This window comes from Lepisma saccharinum, chromosome 27 (genome assembly GCF_977018435.1).
Source record: "Lepisma saccharinum chromosome 27, izLepSacc3.1, whole genome shotgun sequence".
Classification (NCBI taxonomy): Eukaryota; Metazoa; Arthropoda; class Insecta; order Zygentoma; family Lepismatidae; genus Lepisma; species Lepisma saccharinum.
In genome coordinates, this window is record NC_139255.1 from 57,251,689 (window position 1) to 57,272,191 (window position 20,503).

The following is a 20,503-nucleotide window of genomic DNA, read 5'->3' on the forward strand; positions in this document are numbered from 1 at the left end:
TTGAACAAGAGCCTACAGAAATTGAACACCTTACCCAGTGAAAAGGCTATGAAGAATTCAGTTTAAAATTAAACTGAAATTGTGTATGGCACAAAACCTACCAAGAAAAGTTGAAAATGTGGGTCAACCTGATGGTATTCTATCAGGGTGTCTACCAAAATAACAAATACAATTCCTGACTTTTTCTTGACCTTTTTTCGTCAATCTATTAATGCATCATGGACTGCATTTGGCAGACTAACAAGGCTCTGACATCTGGACTCTTAGCTAGTATAATCTTATGTGATGCTCGTGTTGTCCTTATATTTTTGTGATTCTCCCTTCATCCATTTTATCATACCACCATTCATATGTGTTATTAAATTAAATTATAATATGTTTTAAACCAGATTTAATCCTTAACCACTTGCCTGATTAATCAGAGTTAACTCGGAATTTGTTTTTGCTTTACATATCATTTACCAGAGATATCATACCACCATTCATATTTGTTATTAGCCAAAAGGGGCACAATGACTAAATCAGTCATTGTGATAGCATAGCAAAAATTCTTGACGAAAAGTATAATTTCTTGCCGTTTTATTGACTTGTTGATTTCTTCACTTTTTCTTAACTGCTAGACACCCTGTGTATGCTGCAAGTTATTCATATGGTTAGTTATGTTTGAACTAGTTCCCTCAGTTGTGGGCAGATGACACTGATGTTCAGTATCTTCAAAAGCAACAGCAATGAGAATTTGCAGAGGCTGATGTGGTAGCTCAACAGTAGATCACTGATGCAGAATAAGAAAGATGGAGGTTCAATTCCTGGATCAGAAACAATTTTCACATAACTTTTGATACTTAAATTTCAGCGTTAGTCGTGCAGCATTTTTCTTACACCTACAGAAAAAAATGACTGCTATGAACTTGGCCCCTTGTCCACTAGCATGCTAAATACATCTACCGCCCTATGATTTTCCGGCAAACTCTTACGAAACATCACAACGCTTCGGCAAGTGCCGCACAGTCTTCTACCCCCAAGGCCTCGGACAACTGGATACCATAACATTTGTTGCTTGGAAAACAGCTCAGGTTGTTCTGTCGCTATGGCATTTGTAAGCCCATTTGAACAATGCGCACTTACTTTTTCTTGCACTCCTACATCTTCCACGATCTAAATTTAATAACACTACAATGGACATACATTAATAAACTCTGCATATAGTACATGTCAGCATTTGCAAGAATCTGAACATAATGCAGTCTTTTTATATAGGTTTGGCTGCACAATGGTCACTACAAAAGATTCTCCTGTTTATCGATTCACCCACCTCTTCATTGCCTCTTCCCAGTCGGTTCCTCCTCCTTCGTCATCGTCAGTTTTAATATATGATTCGTCATCATCTGTCCTTGTGTAGCTTTCCTCGTCTGTCTGCAATCCACTCGGCCTCCGCCTCAATGCCTGAAAGAAACAAATGAATGGTAAAAAACAAAACTTTCATGCAGTTTCCAAGGGTACTTTCATACAGAATACCTGACACTATCTATTCTTAATAAATTGTGTATTGAAGTAAGTCTTGGAAGCTTTCCTGGTGACAAATGATGAAAAATGTCGACCAGGTGAGTTGTGGAAAAGATTCCAAATTTTCAATAGTTAACGTCAGTCTCCTCTCCTACTCTGAAGATGAGAGCTACGTTAGCTCTTGAAAGCTTGGAATCTTTTCCACAACTCACCTGGTCAATAGCCCGAGAGAATCTTTTCAAATTACATATTGTCCCAACTTAAATTATAATGTTTTAAACCAGATTTACTCCTTAAACAGTAACCTCCAAAATATAGTTTACTAAAGTGGAAGTTGTGAAACAATAAGACTAAAAGAGATAAAACCTTCCTGATAACGATAAATCATTGCAGATTGTCCATCGAACCACAGTTTTTTTTCTGTTTTTTTTCTTTCTTTCTTTCTTGCAGTGGCCACTGCCACCATCCTCGTTGGAACTTGCTGTACTGTTGCTTGGCGTGCGTCTTTTGTTTGTAGTTGGTTTTCTGTAATCAACCCATCCGCAAACAACCCAGCCACATCAACCTCCAGCGGCCAATATAAATGGTTTGCCTTCCCCTACCATCCCACCACCTCCAACTACATATCCAAAGTCCTTCTCCCATATGACATCCGAGTAGCGCACAAACCCAATTCCAAAATAGCTGATAAACTGAACAAACACAAAGGGTACTTTTTCTCCCCCCTTGATAACCCAGGTGTATACGATGCAGAGTGTAAATGCAAGGCAAATTACATCGGCAGGTCCGTCAGATCTGTCAATGAAAGAATCCAACAGCACCTAGCAGATGCGAAAAAAGCCCAACCCACTACTGGTCTTGCTAAACATATCAAATACAATAGCCATAAAATTCAAAAGGTTCGAGTCAAACACACTGCCCACACGCTTGTGGACACCAAAATCAAGGAAAGGCACGCCATAATGCACTTCCCACACGAGCTAAACATCGATAGCTGGCAAGCGCACCACCACACTTGGATTCCCCTACTACAACAGTTATCGCCCGGAAATAGCAGACGACACAGACGCACAGTTAACAACAGCACACCTAGCGGCAGCCAGAGAACTACAAACAAAAGACGCACACCAAGCAACAGTACAGTAAATTCCAGCAAGGATGGTGGCAGTGGCCACTGAAATTAATCGAAAAAGAAAAAAACAGCTTCGCGGAAAAAAAGTGAGTACTAGTTTCTCCGTATTTATATACTACCATGTCTCTCTTTTCCCAATTATGAAAAATAATTGTTATGTTTAGTGACTGAATTTCTCTACTTTGCTCGACATTTCAATGTTTTACACATGTATCTTTTTTAAAAGTTTTGATTTTTGTTATGTAGTGTTGCTTTTCTGCACTTTTGGGTAATTGTGATGAGGATGAGTGATGATACGATGAAATTGACAAAGGAACACTCATTCCCAGGCTGATTCGAACCGGAACTCCTGGTGTCATAGCATGCTGTGCTAACCACTTTACCATGGAAGTCAACTCCTTTTTCAAGAGCTAAGAATTCAAGACTATGTATATGTACTACAGTGAAATATTGAGCAAGCAAAGAGATCTAACCACTAATTCTTAGTCATGAATATTACATGTAAAGCAATATTCTACAGATCTGGTATGAAACTACCAATGTTGCATGATACTCTAAATCGTTCATTTAATAATTTCACTAGATTTTGATTTCAAAATTAAATTTTGTACTCGGACATTTGCTTTACACAACTATTATATAAATAATAACAAAAGGCAGAATTTTTCACTAAGTTACAATGTAAGATTCATAAAATTACTGGTAATTATAATGATAAACTGGCATGGTATATCAGCTGATAGTGTACCGATTAATCTGTGTAATCCTTAGTTTATATAAATACTGAATTTGCACTATTAATACTAACACCTTCAAAATAAGTTTGTTTTCACAATAATGAAGTTTTAAACACAAAGGTTATAAAAAATAGTTCTTTTCTAACAATTACAATCATTTGAGATAAGAAAATATATAATACATGGATAAATGCTTAAGAAAAAATACTGATTTTCCAAAAAAATGAATAATTTGATGATAAGAAGCATAGACAGTACCACTTAATTTACAACATTCTGAATTTTCTTGTTAACATAAATAACAGCATAAAATGTGACAAAGCACAAAACAAGAGTTTATTCGTAATGTGAATGGTAAACGTGGTTTTAGTATTGTGCAGGTGATGTTCTGTGTAGTTGGAGCGAGTGGTTGTACTGGAGGGGACAAGATCATAATTGTTATGTGAAAATAAATCGTAATGGTAAAAACTTAATATAATTATTTCAATCCTGAGAGATTTTATTAATTTTGTTTAAAAAAAAAATAAGTTGCCTATTGCAAAATATAATTTAATCTGTGTAATTTTGCTAGAAAAGAGCATTATTTGTGACCTGCGTGTATAAAACTTAAAACTAACCAGTCAAAATAAAAACCTCGCTTCTTTCATTTACAATTAGGTAAAAAAAAATTAGACCGGAATATATTCAAGAAAGCTATACACTCACCAGTAATCAAAGGGTTATATACAGAAGTGATATGTCAAGAGAATAACTTACTTTATCAGAATATTATCAAGTAGTATGTACAGGGTGTTGTATATTGTATCCACCAATATCAGTTGGCAACCCTGTCAGAACACAGATGCGCAGAAGTATCCCATGCTTAGGCAGCTGCAAGTCTTGCAATCAGTCTGCCATGGAATGTTCACCTGTTCAGACACGAATGTGGCAGTGGGCACGTTCATCCAAAGGGGTTTCATTCAGGATATGTAATTGGCATTGTGAAGACTATTTAATGAGGGTTGCTATCAACCCGTGCCAGTGTGTCCCAAAATGAGACGACGAGTCAGACAATAGAAAGCTAAAGGCAGCATGCAGAAACAGTCTCCAGGTCGGAGGAGGCGCTGGCATCCTGATGCTTCTCAGTGCAGTGCCTGCTGGGTCTCCTGAATGGAAACTGTTCAGATGAACGTGCCCACTGCCACGATTCGTGTCTGAGCAGGTGAACATTCCATGGCAGACTGATTGCAAGACTTGCAGCTGCCTAAGCATGGGATACTTCTGCGCATCTGTGTTCTGACAGGGTTGCCAAATGATATTGTAAAAGTAAAGTGCTCCTGGCTGCCTATCCCCCAGAGTTTCCTCCAGGTACCCACTTTATACAATGCTGGGTGGGTGCCGGAGCTGCTTGAACAGGTGGAAAAAATCCCGGTTCTCCCCCGCTGGGAGAGATGCCCTGTAAATACTAAAACCTGTATTGGTAGATACAATATGCGCCATCCTGTATATGTACATAACAAGAATGAAACAATCCCCAAGTAAGCACCAGCATCAATACAAATGCAGCAATGTAAGCTGGAGTTCCCTAGACAAAGCAGTCAGTCCATCACAAGCCCAAACCAATACAACACTAAACTTCCAGAATGCCCTTGTGGAATCTATTATCTACAGCATTATCCTCAGCTTGTACATAGGCATGCATCACTAATTCAGAATATATATATTAGTACATACAGTGTCACCATACCATATCAAAAAATCTTCACAATGTGCAGAGTACATCAAGGTGAGTAATTTTTCTTACTAATGTTTTGCTTGTTGAGGACTTATTTCAAAGCTGTGAGGTCACACTAGGGTGGCCAGAAAATCTGGATAATCTAAATATTTGACTATTCAGATAGTATGGATACCTGGATAGAAGAGATTTGATAAAGAATTTGTAGAAAATCTGTACAGAGAAATACGAAAATGATGGATATAAGAATATGTGGATAGCCTGTAAAACGGATACACAATAAAACTGTCCGGGAAATACACATATTCAGATATCTGCACATTTCAGGTAATCTGAATGTCTAGATAATCCAGACAATTTGGATATCCAGATAATCTGGATATTTGAAATCCAGATAGAAAATTATCTGATATCCAAATAAAATGTTATCTATAGTAATGTCCAAAATTAAAGCAACAAACGGAAATTCTTTCCCGTGTGTCCATTTGACCACATAATACGATCAGGTGATAGTAATATTTATGATGTCATAGACAACTGGTTTAAGATAGAAAATAAACTAACCTTATGTGCCAGGATTTATCAACAAAAAAATCACGATAGCAACAGGTTAAACTTGGCAAATTTATAAAAAAAAAAAAAAAAAAAATCACACTAGGAAAGGATTTCTGTTTGTTGCTTTAATTTTGGACACTAGTATAGATTTGGTCATCCCTAGTACACACACACACACACACACACACACACACACACAAAAGCAACCTTATAGAGCAAATTCATGTTGCCACTGGGTTGTTTCTTTTGATACCTGACACATGTTGTTTGAGGATTTCACCAATGAAACGCAGGCTTGTGCAGCATGTCATGCCATGTGAAACGTTGATTGGCTCGTTCCCAAGCGACATGTGTTGGATGCCGCTTCTGGCTGAAATCTTCCTAAATGCCTTAGTACACCACAGATTGTGCAACCAATCAAAGCTTTTGGAATGTGAACACCTGTCCACCATGGTGGTGTCCCAGATACTGTTTCCAACACATGCTCTTACTTTTAGTCTGCTAGCTGGCACAAAACGAAGTCTGCGTACCTGCAGTGCAAAACTTAGAGTTTTCGAGGGCCTTTACTGTTCAAAAAGGGCCTCACTGAGAAAATCTTGCAACAGAAAATTATTTGCCTTCATATTCTGTACAAGCCATTAAAGCTTGTTGGTGTCTTATGGCAATATCCTACACAATTTTATGTTTTTCTGCATTGTAAGTGGTTTAAGCACAAGCGTTCACTGTGTACATATGTACTCATACATACACAGTGTGCATTCACTTCAGAATACCCATACTCAGTGGCATGCCCAAGGGGGGAGGGGATTGGTGGGGTTTATAACCCCCCCCCCTTTGGCCCAGTATTCCTAAAAAAAAGAACGTCAAAAGGTTGGAAAAGATGGCAAAATGAGAGCAGACTACCACAAAAAGTGTACATAACCCCTCCTTTTCGAAAATCCTGGGCACGCTAGTGCTCATACTTACTTACCATTGCTGTAGTTGCGATGTTGCTTTGGTACCATGTGAATATTTACTTATTTCCCTACTTCATCAATGAAAATCTTATTTACGAAAGAGAGTACCAATACCATTAACTATACACGAAATTACATTTTTTTAAGAACATGAAAGATTTGCATGTGGATGCAATTTACATTGTTACAGAATACTTCAGATGGGTACAAATTGGCAATAACTTAACACTCAAACTGGCAAAACAAATTCCCTGATTTTTTTCATGAATTTCCACACCATTCCATAGTGTTTCAACTAACTTCAAATTACAATAAAAGCTATACTGTTATGTATTTTTTTGCACATTGTTGCAGCAGTGTAGTGTTTATAAATATATGAAAAATTCATATTCCATAGAAATGCTCGCCTGGACTTTTCCAAGATTTTCATGTCAGTGAGAACCCTGAAAATGTAGTAACAATCTTTGTTTTTATTTTACACTGCTTTCCTGTTACTTTGGGCAAATTACAATGATGGGGACAATAAAGGGATGCTCACAAGTAAACATCCATGCTGAGTCCACAACTTTACTTCCGCACTTTCCATGAAAATATTGTGAGTCGATCATTCAATTTGCTCGACCAATGGGGTAGCAATGCAGGAATGTGATTACAAAGAACTATCCTAATGGTCCAAAAAAGTTGCATACTACAAGTAACAAACTTTTTCTGTTACGAATGTGAAACACATGTGAGCTGCATATAATGTGGAAATTTTAAGTTTCTACTTCTCTGGTTACGTGACTGCATTTCTTTGTGTATCCCTGAAGTACGGAAACTGGAACACGTTAACTGTAATAATTTTTATACAGAGTGTTTCAAAAGTCTCACAACCCAAACTTTGATGACTTGTAACATGTAATATTTACACTGGGTTTTCTGCATTACAAAGCCTCATCCATCGAGATATTTTTCAATGTTTAACATTATCACTTTACTCCATACATAAAATTCTATAAATTAATAAACAGCAGAAGTCAGCATTAGTTTTTCCAGGATGCCCCTTTTGGGTAAGAAATTTCGACCTGCTTGTTTCACCAGCTAAGTTGAACCTAACTGCCTCTCCCAAATTCATCAAATGCTGCACATAACAGATTAACACGACATCAGACATCTAAATATGACCCTTCAATAATTTCTTGCATATTTTTCTCACCCCAAAGTTGTACTCTGGAAAAATTTTAACACTGACTTCTGCCATTTATTAATTTATAGAATTTTCTGCATGAAGCAAACTGATAATGATAAGCATTGAAAAATATTTCAATGGACGAGGCTTTGTAATGCAGAAAACTCAGTGTAAATATCTCCTGCGGTTTTCATGTTACAAGCCATGAAAGTTTGGGTTGTGAGACTTTTTAAACACGCTGTATAATATACCTACTAAAATTTATCTTGTAGCGAATTTTGCATATTGGAGAACACTCATAAGGAAAATTATGAATCTGTTTTTACTCTTAGACTTGTGAGTGGTGGTTAATTGTTGTCACATACAAGTGGCTTCGATGTAAGCAGTGGCGGCGATTGGGTTCCAAAACTGGGGGAGAGAAGGGGTGCAAGGACAGTTTACTTTCCCTTGGTAGTCAAGGTCTAGCATTGGGTGGGGGCAAAAGTGAGGAGGGGGAGTATCTGCCCCCTAACCACCACCACTGAATATGTTTATGCTAAATAGGAGTTACGTATGTAATCATACATCCACCACAGTATGGAAAAATGCATTCTGCTTTTTAACTGTATGATTAAGCGAATTTTAAAAAATATATGATCATGTACATTTACAATATTTTTATAAACCTAATTTGGGTCCATTTTTCAAAACTGTACGTTCACTGCATTTACAGCATTAAATATTGCTGTGGAGGGAATATCTTAATTACATAGGTCTTCCCGATGGCATAGTGGAAATGTTGTCACCTTTGTAATCAAGGGGTCCCAGGTTTGATACCCAGTGGAGGCACATGGTGGTTCCAATCCCACTTTAAACTGTAGGTCCAGTCCCAGTTAGCTTTATTGTGCACAAGTGGACTTAAAAAACAAACACAAGTGTTAATTACATGCAATTTCTGTGGCTTTTCCCACACATACAAGCTTTGCTCAAATCGCTCGAGACAAAAAGACAGTCCCTACATTGTGGTGTCCAGGTACCTAACAAACACATATAGCATGGTCGAGTTTCATCCATCTTAACCCTTTCCACATAACAGGCACAAAATCTTTAATTCCATGGTTGTAAAATGGCAAAATGCTGGTGAGATATGATGATGCTACATGCAGCAAGATTCACAGTATTGTCAGAAAGCCAGGGATTCCAAGCACGAATTTGCTGCATAATTTTGACAAAGATGTGCAATATGAAGTGTGGGAAGAAAAACAGGTACCAAACATCAGAAAATGCTGAACTTTTAGTGTAACGGATAATGCATCAGACTAGGGACCAGCAAGAACATTTAACTTATGGATATTAAAGAACATTTTCAAGCACTTTAGTTCCATGTCAGGAAGAAATTGTTTGCTTCCTGTAAAGAGCACAACGTAACAGTTCAAGATTCAATCATGCAATTTCTAATAATTTCAAAAACTCCTTGAACTTAGTAACCATGCTTCTTTGTAGCTGATGAGTGGTGATTCATTCAAGTCGAGTTTTTGGACATTTAACCACTGTTTACCTACATTTTGGAGAATGATTCTGTCTCTAATTATCATTTGTTCGTAGTTCCCAAACACGGAACACCATGTCAGAAAAGTTAGAAGTTGGAGGACTTCAAATATAATCCTCCCTGACCTTTTACACTTAAAAACAGGTCTTGACTTGACTGCCATATGAGGTGAAGCCTCGGCTGCAAAAAAATAATCCTCCTAGGCCCTAGCTTTATATTAGGGATGGGACCGATTAATCAGTACTCTATTGGTTTCTGCTGATACAGGCATATCGGTTTATCGGTAAAATTACCGATTATTAGAGGCATGCATATTTCATTTTTGACGAAAACACGAAATGTGAAATAACACATTTTAATGTTAATTTTTCATGTTTCTGAAAGGTGTGAGGTGCATTTTCCTACCCTGTTTTGTCACGAAATGAACTGCAAAATGCGAAATAGACTCTTAAACACGAAATTTACCATTTATATACCGACGAGACACTTTCTGAAGTCTGAAGTATCCTGAGAGTTATGCAATTCACGGAAAATTGATTAATTCTGCCGTAAATATTTGAGAAGCTAAAATGGACTCCTTTATACAGGAATAAACTTAATATTCTGGTAATGATTTAATGTGCTATTAGAAGGGATATGTTTATTTTGTGTAATAGTGCAGTTTTTAAATCAAATTTGGGATTATATTCACATTTTTTAAAACCAAAATGTAATTTTATGTGGCACTTTTTCACCGCTATAACAACGAAATTTCATTTTATTTACCACTTTTGAACCCGAAATTGACTCTGTTTTCATACCGAAATTTTAATTTTTTATTTACCAAAAATATGTGTATCTACCGATTATTTTACCGATCCGATATATTGATAAATATCTGATAATTTAGTGCAAAATTCTGCCATTTTGTTGTAATTTTTATGGATAATCTCCATGCCCTAATTTCTAAAAAAGTAAAGGTCTAAATATGCAATTTCTTTTTCACTGCAGTCACCTTGAAACACACATTTATTAAGGAGGTCAATGATCCTTTCAGGTTCTTCAAGGACGATTTCTAATTTTATATCGGATCGGTAAATTTTATATTGTTACTTTATCGGTATTGGCCAAAATTTCATATCGGCCCATTCCTACTTTATATATATTTATATATATTACAATTATTTACACTGGAACCTCGATTTTACGTTTTCCCAGAGACCAAGCTGAAAAAACTTAAAATCGAGGAAAATTTTATAACATTTTGCTCTATTGGGACCATGAATATTGAATGTATAATGCGGGAAAATGTAAAACCGAGGAATGTAAAATTGGGGTTTCACTGTATATCTTAGTGCAAAATTTTGCCATTTTGTTATAATTTTTATGGATAATCTCCATGCCCTAGTTTTTAAAAAAGTAAATGTCTAAATATGTATCTTCTTTTGCATTGAAGTCACCTCAAATCACACATTTAATAAGGGATTAATGATCCATGCCGGTTCTTAAGGGACCATTTGCAATTTTTTATTGGATCGGTTTCAGTAAATTTTATATCGGAACTTATCGGTATTGGCCAAAATTTCATTTCGGCCAATCCCTATTTTATATCATATCATATTGAAGCCTGCCCCAATCACATCACATGTTCGGGAACTATGAACAAATGATTATTGTAGATTAGTACACTACCCTGAGGACGGAGAAAGGATCAGTCTCCAAAATGTAGGTATAAAGAAATTTAAAACAGTGGTTAAAAGTGGCCAAATCCAAATAAAATTTTATCTGGATTTCAAGTATCTGGATATTGGATATTCTGATGTACAGATTATCCAGATATCTGAATTGTCTGGATTATCAGGATACTCGGATATCCGAATGTGTGCATTATCCAGACAGTTTTATCATTTATCTATTTTAAGGGCTATCCACATATTCTTTTATTCATCATTTTTGTATTTTACTGAATGGATTTCTACACGTCCTTCATCAAATCTGTTCTATCTGGATAAAAAAAGTAAAGTGCTCCCCTGTGCTATGCAACATGCCATGAAGGCATATAGGGGGTGTGGGGTTATGGCCCCACAGATTCTATCCGGATATCCAAATTATCTGAATATTTGGATATCCAGATTATCTGTTGCATCCAAAATGGATACTGGATAATTTGAAATCTGGATATTCATTATCCATATTTTGTGGCCAGCCCTAGTTAAAAATCCAAAAACTCAACTTGTATTAATCATGCTTCTTGCACAAAATGTTTGAATGCTTGAAGAAGTGATGCAACACCAAAGTTCAATGCATATCTGCACAGGGCCAGACCCAGATATTAATGGGCGTGGATACAAAACACGTTCCATTTCGTTATATACATTTTGGTTGCGTTAGTTAAAAAATAACATTACTAGAGTTAGGTTGGATATGTACTGATGTCCAATATACTAGTTGAGGCAGCACATACACAACAGAGGTAGCTAATCCCGCAACTGTTAACCACAGCCGAGACTAGAAGCAAGCGGAGACCCACAACCACTACCCTACAAGAGGTTCTAAAGCGAGTGATATTTATAGTAAATTCTAAGAACTAGATCAAGTACCCAAGATTGCCCTTGCCTGTGTCTAGCCCTTATTTAACAGTGCTCTGTGTAGTCAGACTCGCTTGCACATTTGACTGTAACAAGAAAAGAAAAATCAATTGCAAGAAAAGGCAGGTGGAGTGATGAGAAATACTATTACCCCACTGTTCTTTCCAGATTCATTGTTTGGTTCATCAGGAGTCGCTCTTGCTAGTAGCGTTGGTTCTCTGGAACATCAAAGGACTGCTGTTAAGTTGTGCTGCATGTTGGCCATTGGTGTTCATGTACTTACCGTTCATTCTGTTTTAATTAATTCTTTCTTAACTATAAACACTTTTAGTCGCTATTGAACATTTTATGGAATTGAAATAAGAAGCCAGTTTACACAGTTTGCAGAATCAGTTCCATGGTATTCCTTGCATCATCAGGCACAATGGAGTTGACAGAAAAAACTAGTTCTGGGTGGTTAGAATTAAATTTCTCCTACTCTGAAGCTTATCTGACAGACAGAACAAATTGCAGTGAAACTTGGTATAGTTTGTACAGTTTGATAAAGTTAAATCTAAATTGCATTGATTTACTAACCTTTATGTATATCAACTGTTTCTGGCAACACTGATCGTAGAGACGCTACGGTCAGTATTCTGTGCCTCTTCTCTAAGTAACACCGATCTTTCTCCTTCAACTTGAAAATGCGACACAGATCGTGAAATTTAGAATAATTTCTCCTCGTGTCTCCTTCATTATTAATATTTATCCACCCTTCTGGCAACTTTTCTGATCCTATTCCTGTGAATCTGATGACAGTATGTTCAAAATTTATATTTTTTGAAGTATAAAGATTTATTTCAAAAAGATATGTAAGGACACTTTAAATAATTTATCAAATCTTTCCGATGTATATTCAACTATTATTATTGTAACATAATACAACATTATGTCATAAAAGATTCAAGACAGGTGTACAAGGCTGCAGAGCATGGGTATAAGTACCCCTGGATTTGCTATTAAGTTTTATCATGCAGGGGTTCCCACACTGGGTCTCATGAGCAACAACTGGTGACTCTGTCCTCTCAAACTGTATGCTGGGCTCAACTCAACCTTAAAAAACCTCTGTCCCTGGTTCTAGACAGAACCAGGTATTTATACATCCATGAAAACTGGCCTACCCCCACCCACTGGGGCGAAGGTCATTTGGTTAGTTTTAAACAAGAAAGCCATTGGGGGAAAACTGTTGAATTCCCCAGCTACAGAGTAAGAAGCAACCTTCGCAAGAGCATTTACAAACATTTAAAATATTGTACATAGATTTTTTTTTTAATTTACAGCTGTGTGCATTAAAAACCACACAGCAATCCACACCATACAGTGACGCATGCAATGGCGCACCACATTTCCTCATAGTGGCAAAAATTAAGCCAACATTTTTTTGTCGGTATTTGGTTCCCCATGGTCTGCATAGCCTCTGTACCAAGTTTCACCACAATCTGTTGTTTCAAATGGACTTCAGAGGGCTCCAAGTAAGGGAACTTTAGTTATAACTACCCGGTACTGTGAATTGCATAGTTTTTGCAGAATCAATTTCATACTACTGGCCTCTTCTTTCAACTCAATTGGGTATGATGGTGCAAATAAAACATGTATGGAATGTTACCCCTTGTAAAAGCATGTGCTGTTTGTAATGTTCAATAGTGAATAAAAAAAAATATATGCCCCAATGCAAACCACAAGGAAGACAACATCTTCCATCAAATTGTGAGACTTATTTCAAGCATGTATTAATCTCGACTTAACTAGTACAATTTTTCTTTGATGTCTTTGACATTGTTTTACAGTACTACAATAAAATTATAAGAAAAAGGAATTTATAACAAAATGATCAAGAATTGAATTGGGTGAAACAAAAGATAAAAATAAATAAAATATAAACTTAAGAGCATGAATTTGAATATCACCATCATTTTTTCTTCACAACATAAACAAATGTACAATTTTAGGATATTAAGTCTTTCGATTCAGACAGTGGGCACAAAAAATAGAGTCAATTTGCTAATGCGCCACATGTTCTTCCTTGCATTACTATTTCATGTTTTTGTTTTAATTACACATTATCACTGGTATCAAAAGATATTAACTTTCACATGCACAAAAAAAAGGCACGAATGATTTACTTACGTGAGGGTCATGATCATAGAGCTCGGAATCTTCTTCTTCATCGTGTCTTTCCTGGTTTAGTAGCTCCCCAGTCTAACAGGGGAAAAAATGTCAATAAATAATAACTACTAATGAATTAATTATCACAACTTACTGGTTTGCTATTTTCAAGAAGAAAAACATAAAAGAGAGAGACCACCAATGAATGATCTAGCCATCTCACTGCAAGATCCCATAACTAATAAACAGGGCCCGGATTTTGATGACATTTCATCTTTTAACTGGTGCAACGTAGACATTGCTAACTAGTACAGATCCTGAACACCCTCCTCAGGTTGAAGAAATATAAATTTTTACCATTTTTTTTATTTTTCAGTCTTTTTTAAAATTTTGCATCATTTTTTTAAAATTTTGCATCATTTTTAGGTCATTTTTTAAAAAAAATTTGTGTCGTTGCATGCTGAAACATAAGAAGTTCAACAATTTCTGTTTTGTCTGAATGTTATCTTGCGGTACTTACTCTGTGTTGAACTACCAGCGCAACAATGCCTGTCTGAAAATCGCGAAATGCAACATTGTCGAGTTTCTTATTCACAGTCCGTACAACACACCAAAGGTGAAGAAGAAATTGTTAAATTGTTTGTCTTGGAATATATATACTATTTTCAATAAGCAGATTGAGTTTTGTATGAATTTTTGGGTCATTTTTCAAAGATTTTTAGGTCACCAAAATCCGGGCCCTGCTAATAAAGAACTGAATATTTGCAATTTAGAACCAAATACCAAAATACCAAATACCAAATACCAAAATAACAAACCCAAAATTCTTGAGTTTTCATGAATTTTTCTTTCTTTTTATTCGATCCTTAGGTAAAGTTGGAAATTAGCGATTAAGAAAATAAATAGTTATTTAATGAAAACCCCTACCAAAAGGCCAGTAAAGATGAAAACTGAAGCTGTATTTCACAAGAGAATTAGTCTTGCTTTATCTATTAATGCATCCTGTACTGCATTTGGCAGACTAGCAAGGCTCTGGCATCTGGAATCACAGCGAGTATAATCTTCCATGACGCTCGTGTTGTCCCTATATATTCATGATTGTCTGTTCATCCATCTTACCACCATTCATTCTCAACTTTGTGATTAACCAAAGGGGAAGAAAAGTGTAGTAAAATAAACTAAATCAATCAATCAGTCATTGTGATAGCAAAAATTCTTGACCAAAAGCAGGCGTGGCTCGTGCATAATTTTCCTGGGGGTTCACCAAAATTATGCAAAGTGAACTTATTTAAACCTTTTGAGACACTACACGCTTTGGTTCGTAGAGATAGTACTGGGAAAATTATCAAATTTTGGCCGGTAGATTACTGACAAAGTTAATTTGCTTTATGTTCAGATAACAGTGACAGCACCAAGGAGTGTGTGTGTAGGGGGCGATCATTTTAATTTAAGATTTTCGTATGGTATTGTATTAAGGGGTATCTCAATTCAGAAAATATTCTCGCCTCAATTTTGCCTCTTCCACTCTTGCCAACTCTTTTCTGGTCCCACCACTGTCAAATAGACTATATTATTGGAACTGGATCCTGAACCTACAGTTAAAAATACAAATCTCTGCCTGCTAAAATGAGTATGTATCAGTAATCGAACACAAGACCCCTTGATTACAAGATAATTCTTATATAACTATTCGAAAGTATATTGCTAAATCAAAGCGATTCGATTCTATTCTATGCAATATGTTAACTTCTCACACAGCAACAACTACACTCCTTCCAATACACAATCCACCTCACTCCACTCAACGTATCACCACGCCAAATATATTTCAATCACCAGCCACGCACTTCAAAACAAACTAACAAGTATGGAGACAATGACACGTAACAAAGTCAATCGCGCACGTCCCCTCGAACACCCTCTCGCGCTAGAGTATAACTGATCGCACGAAACCCAAACAACTTTTTGGTTGTCTTCTGACGTAACTGCGAAATGCCTTCATTGTTAGGTTAGGCTTGGAAAAAGAGTAAATACTACATTTTTGGTCAAGCACGGTAAAGCCCCGAAAATTGCAGTGTATATATTCTAAGACAACTAAACCTAAAAAGCCTAACATGTCAACGAAAGCATTTAGTCTGACGTAAGAAGACCAAAAGGTTGTTTAAGTCTTGTCCGATAAGCGACCCCTCGTCCTCGTGCTATTTTTTACTTTTCGGCTCCTTCCATCTGAAGTGTTAACATCTTAAAGAAGAAAACTCTGAATGTGTAGGCAAGTTGTTTTCTATCATATTTATCTTATTTGTCCCATCATCTTTACTTCTAGCTTTCGTTTGGGATCACCTCTACATCTATATTACACCCTCTTCATTAATCTAATAAATCTTGTAAAATATACGCGTAAATAATACAAAGAGAATGCCAAATGAATTCAAATTGAAACACATAGTGCAACACTGGAAGAGAGAAGAGCGTGGTTCACTCCAGCTCGCTGGTGATACTACGAACTGCGCATGTCCGTTTTGACGCGACAACCTTCCTGGAGTATCTGACTGCATGTATTTTCGCCATATGTACGCGTCGAGCTTCTGCTAGCCGTCCTATGCTTTTAGCATGGTAGGGGTTGCCTTGCGGAGGTTCAGCGGAGACTTTGCACGAAACGGAACTAGAGGGGAGCTGAGTGGCTCTGGCCCGCGGTTTCTCCTTCTCACTAAGAGAATTTGGCACTACGCTTATGATCATCTCAGTTATTGTTTATTTTGTATATTACTGGGGGTTCACTGCACATTTGCGCTATACAGCCAACCGTGCCTGACCAAAAGTATAATTTCTTGACTTTCATGACTGGTAGACACAGACACCCTGAAATACCAAAGGATGGAAAGAGACAAGAATTAAGTTATTGTTGCAAGTCCACTTTATGCACAGATAGGCAAATCAGGACTGGACTTGCTATTTGAAGTGGGATCCGAACCACTATGCCTTTGCCAGGTATTGAACTCGGGACGCATTGATTACAAGGTGACGATGTTACCACTATGCCATCTGCAACGCACAAAGTAATGTAATGAATGGTAACAAATGAGAAATGATGGAATGGTGACCAAATAAGATGGAAAATTTACTAAAGGGAGTAGTTAAGTTAAAAAATATGCTGTTTATGCTTATAAATAAGACATTATGTTGTAGGTGATTAAAAGTCCTGTATTCTTAGTCCAAATTTGGTTCTTGATCAAGGAAGGAAAGGAATTCATTGAAATTTTAAAATAGATTGAGGCAAGGATAGAATGCAGTACAACTTTTTGTTGTCATGTAGTTGAGGTCTACCAATAATGGGTGAGAATGAAATCATGGCTGGCCTTAATTTCTTGCCTTCAATGTACGTTTCCTACCATAACTACAAACCTTCAAAACCAGAAAATTCAGGCATGTTGCAACTTATCATTTCAAGTTGCTATATTACAACAATGTAACATTGACAACATCAATTATATAACAGATTCTTTTTGTTTAAAAAATTGCTAACCATTGTTTTAACTGTATCTTTAGTGAAAATAAAATGTCTGATGAAAGGAGCGTGTGTTCTCCTGAAACGTCACAACAAAAAACTGTTTTCTTATGCTTGTAATAACCATAAACTACAAGAAAATAATACATTATGTTGTGTCAAATAAATATAATCAGTTACAAAATGTGATTGTTACCTTTTCGTCAAACTCTCCGTTTCCCAAATTCCTGGCTCGAAGCTCTGCTATGAACTGAGACTCCTGCTCGTATCGTTTCTGCATTTCTTCTCTCCAGAGGGCGTTCCCGTCGAGACTTTCGGCGACGGACTCTTCGTTCTCAGTTTCAAAATCTGAGGGCAAAGGGGAGATGTAAGATCACTTGAAAATAAATGCACACTTTCAAAGGTTTAGATAAGGCACGTGTTGTCTTTATCCATTAATATTTCATTCCGTGACAAAAATATAAATAAATATTCAAAAAGAAGGAGCAGATTACAAATCTTTACTGTGGGCACATTGTAAAAAATAATATTTTTATCTCTAGAGATGCATAGAGGACACTCGATTGTCCTAGCTGTAAATCTCAATGAGCTGAAGTGTTGAACTGTAGTGGTTGTGCAATCTGTTGGTGTAGACAACTTGAAGCGTGTGTAAATGGATTACTGTTTCGATGTTTGTTGCATCACACATGGTGCTCATATTCCATGCACAAAAATTTGATTCTTACAATGTCTGGTGTATTTTGTACCATGTGCCCCCGGTAAAGATTTGTAATCTGCTCATTATTTTTTAATAACCCTGTATTTATGTTTTTAGGTCAAATTTTCAGAACTCAGATAGTCTCATTGAACAAAGAATTTTGAAAATCATTATTAAAAAAAAAATTAAAAAATTGAAGATCATGCATTAACTACACAATAATGATAAAACTTTAATATCTCTCTGTTGTGTACTGTATATAATTTTCTTTCATTTAAAAAATATCGAGTTGGTACACAAATTTAGAAGTGAGTATGGTCTAGACCATTTGAGGGGTAAAACCACAGTTTCTCACAGGATGATTATGCACTTTTCAACGTGAGAAATCAACAGTTGGTATCACCATGCAAAACAAGGATCAGCTAAAAAAAAAGGGATAGTTACTTACACACCACATTTTTATAGCTGAACTTCACTTAATTCATATCCTAAATCAACAATTTTATTTTACAAAGAATATTAAAGAATCGACAAAGTCACACTTATATTCATGCTTGAACATGATAAAATGCAACATAAATATTTCAAAACTCCTACCTAGGGGTTTTCTGATGTTGGTGTCGCCCTCCTCTTGGTCTGAGCCTTCTGAAAATAGAGGAGGAGTGAAGTTCCAACACTAACACTAGCACTACACTACACATGTATCATACATTCCACACTACTGAAAAATACATATGAAAACAGTCCAAATACATATGTCATGGAACATGTGTGCACTTAAACTTGTAAAAAAGTTGGGGGCACAATAAACAACAAATATTTCAATCAAAAAACACAATGAGAATGGAAACAAAATTGGTTTTCTTGTTGCTCAGGACAAAAACTTACAAAGTAACAATTTACAGCACAAAATCATGGACGTATCAGTTTTGTTAAGTGCTAATAATGAGCAGGGTGTGGGGGAGGCATTGTCACATTTATGCATCCTTTCTTCCAATGACAAGATTTTTTTGTGCGGAAAAATGCAAAGAAACTGTACATATATAGGCAGCATTTTAAAACAAAACAATCAACAGTTATAATTATTGTATGCAATCAAACTCCCTTGTGTTTTGTATATTTGTAGCAGGTGCTGCAAATTTTCTTCACAAACTATGTTATACTTCATATAAAAAAATTGCAGCAGCTAGTTATATTTGAAGAGCTCGGGGGTAAAACATGGTAAGTGGCATTTAGGTTATTGGAATGTATGGTTACTACAAGTTGTTTTGTGTACAGTATGGTAAGTACCAAAGATGGTGGCTGCTATGGAAAGTTGTTGAGTATTTACGTTTTGGAGAAGATAACAAGTTAGAGAGTGTAAACAATCCAGATAAAGATCCTGAATGTGTACCACCAAAAGATAATGTGGATTGATTGATTGGGTATTTTAAGTCCACTTTATGCACAGTAAGGCTAATCGGGACTGGACCTACAGTTTAAAGTAGGATCCGAACCACTATATGCCTCCACAGGTATCGAACCCGGGACCCCTTGATTAACAACACAACCACTGCACCATCAGGAAGGTCAAGAGAATGAAGAGGATGTCGATGCAGAGGCGATTAAAACTGTAACTCTGAATTACAATATATATTCCATTTCATGTAAAATGTGGTATCTATTGCACAGATGCAACAGTGCTAATGATGGCAGTATTGATTGTGAATCAGTTTCAGCACTTACTTAACTAGTATTGTGAGATACAGTAAAACCTCATTAATCGGACCCCGATAAGCCGGACTTCACTTAATAAATAATAATAAAAAAAATCAGAATGCAAGGTTTTAAATGTGGCTAGAAGTCAACAATCGCGTTCGTCGTACGTACTGCATTGTATGTACAGTATTGATTTACATTTTACAGTACTGTATAGTGTATATACGCCTTATGTCCTTTAAATACACCATAATAAATATGTTTTGTTGCTATAAACGGAGTTTTAATGCACTTTCTACTGTACTTTTATAATATTACTTTCGTTAAACCTGTCAACTTATCCCCCCATTAGTCTGGATTAACGAGGTTTTACTGTATTGTTTTCTCCTTATATTGCATGCTATATTGCTACAGCATTATTTTCTCAATCAACTCACCCAGACATTTTGTATCAGAACTCCATACTAATCCACTTATTTAGTTTACGAGTATGATAGAACATGCAACTCATATTATTGTTTCCATAAATAAAATGATAATGGTTTTCATATTTGTATTACAAATTATTATTATCACTACAACAAGTCTCTTGTCAAAA

At 36.2% G+C, this 20,503-nt stretch overlaps 1 protein-coding gene across 5 annotated transcripts in view; it reads right to left on the reverse strand.

The window, feature by feature from the left end:
• Window positions 1-1,307: 1,307 nt before the first annotated feature.
• Window positions 1,308-20,503, reverse strand: part of Dyb (Dystrobrevin) — a 162,873-nt gene continuing 143,677 nt past the window's right edge. For 4 of the 5 annotated variants that reach the window (XM_083113311.1, XM_083113310.1, XM_083113309.1 and 1 more), the window contains 5 exons: window positions 18,805-18,852; window positions 17,707-17,858; window positions 14,027-14,098; window positions 12,012-12,078; window positions 1,308-1,443 (listed from right to left, as the gene is read on the reverse strand). In XM_083113311.1, coding sequence (XP_082969437.1) covers window positions 12,046-12,078; window positions 14,027-14,098; window positions 17,707-17,858; window positions 18,805-18,852 — 305 coding nt within the window. In that variant the 3' untranslated portion in view covers window positions 1,308-1,443; window positions 12,012-12,045. The remainder of the gene's footprint in view (window positions 1,444-12,011; window positions 12,079-14,026; window positions 14,099-17,706; window positions 17,859-18,804; window positions 18,853-20,503) is intronic. The other variant, XM_083113308.1, reaches the window with a different exon arrangement.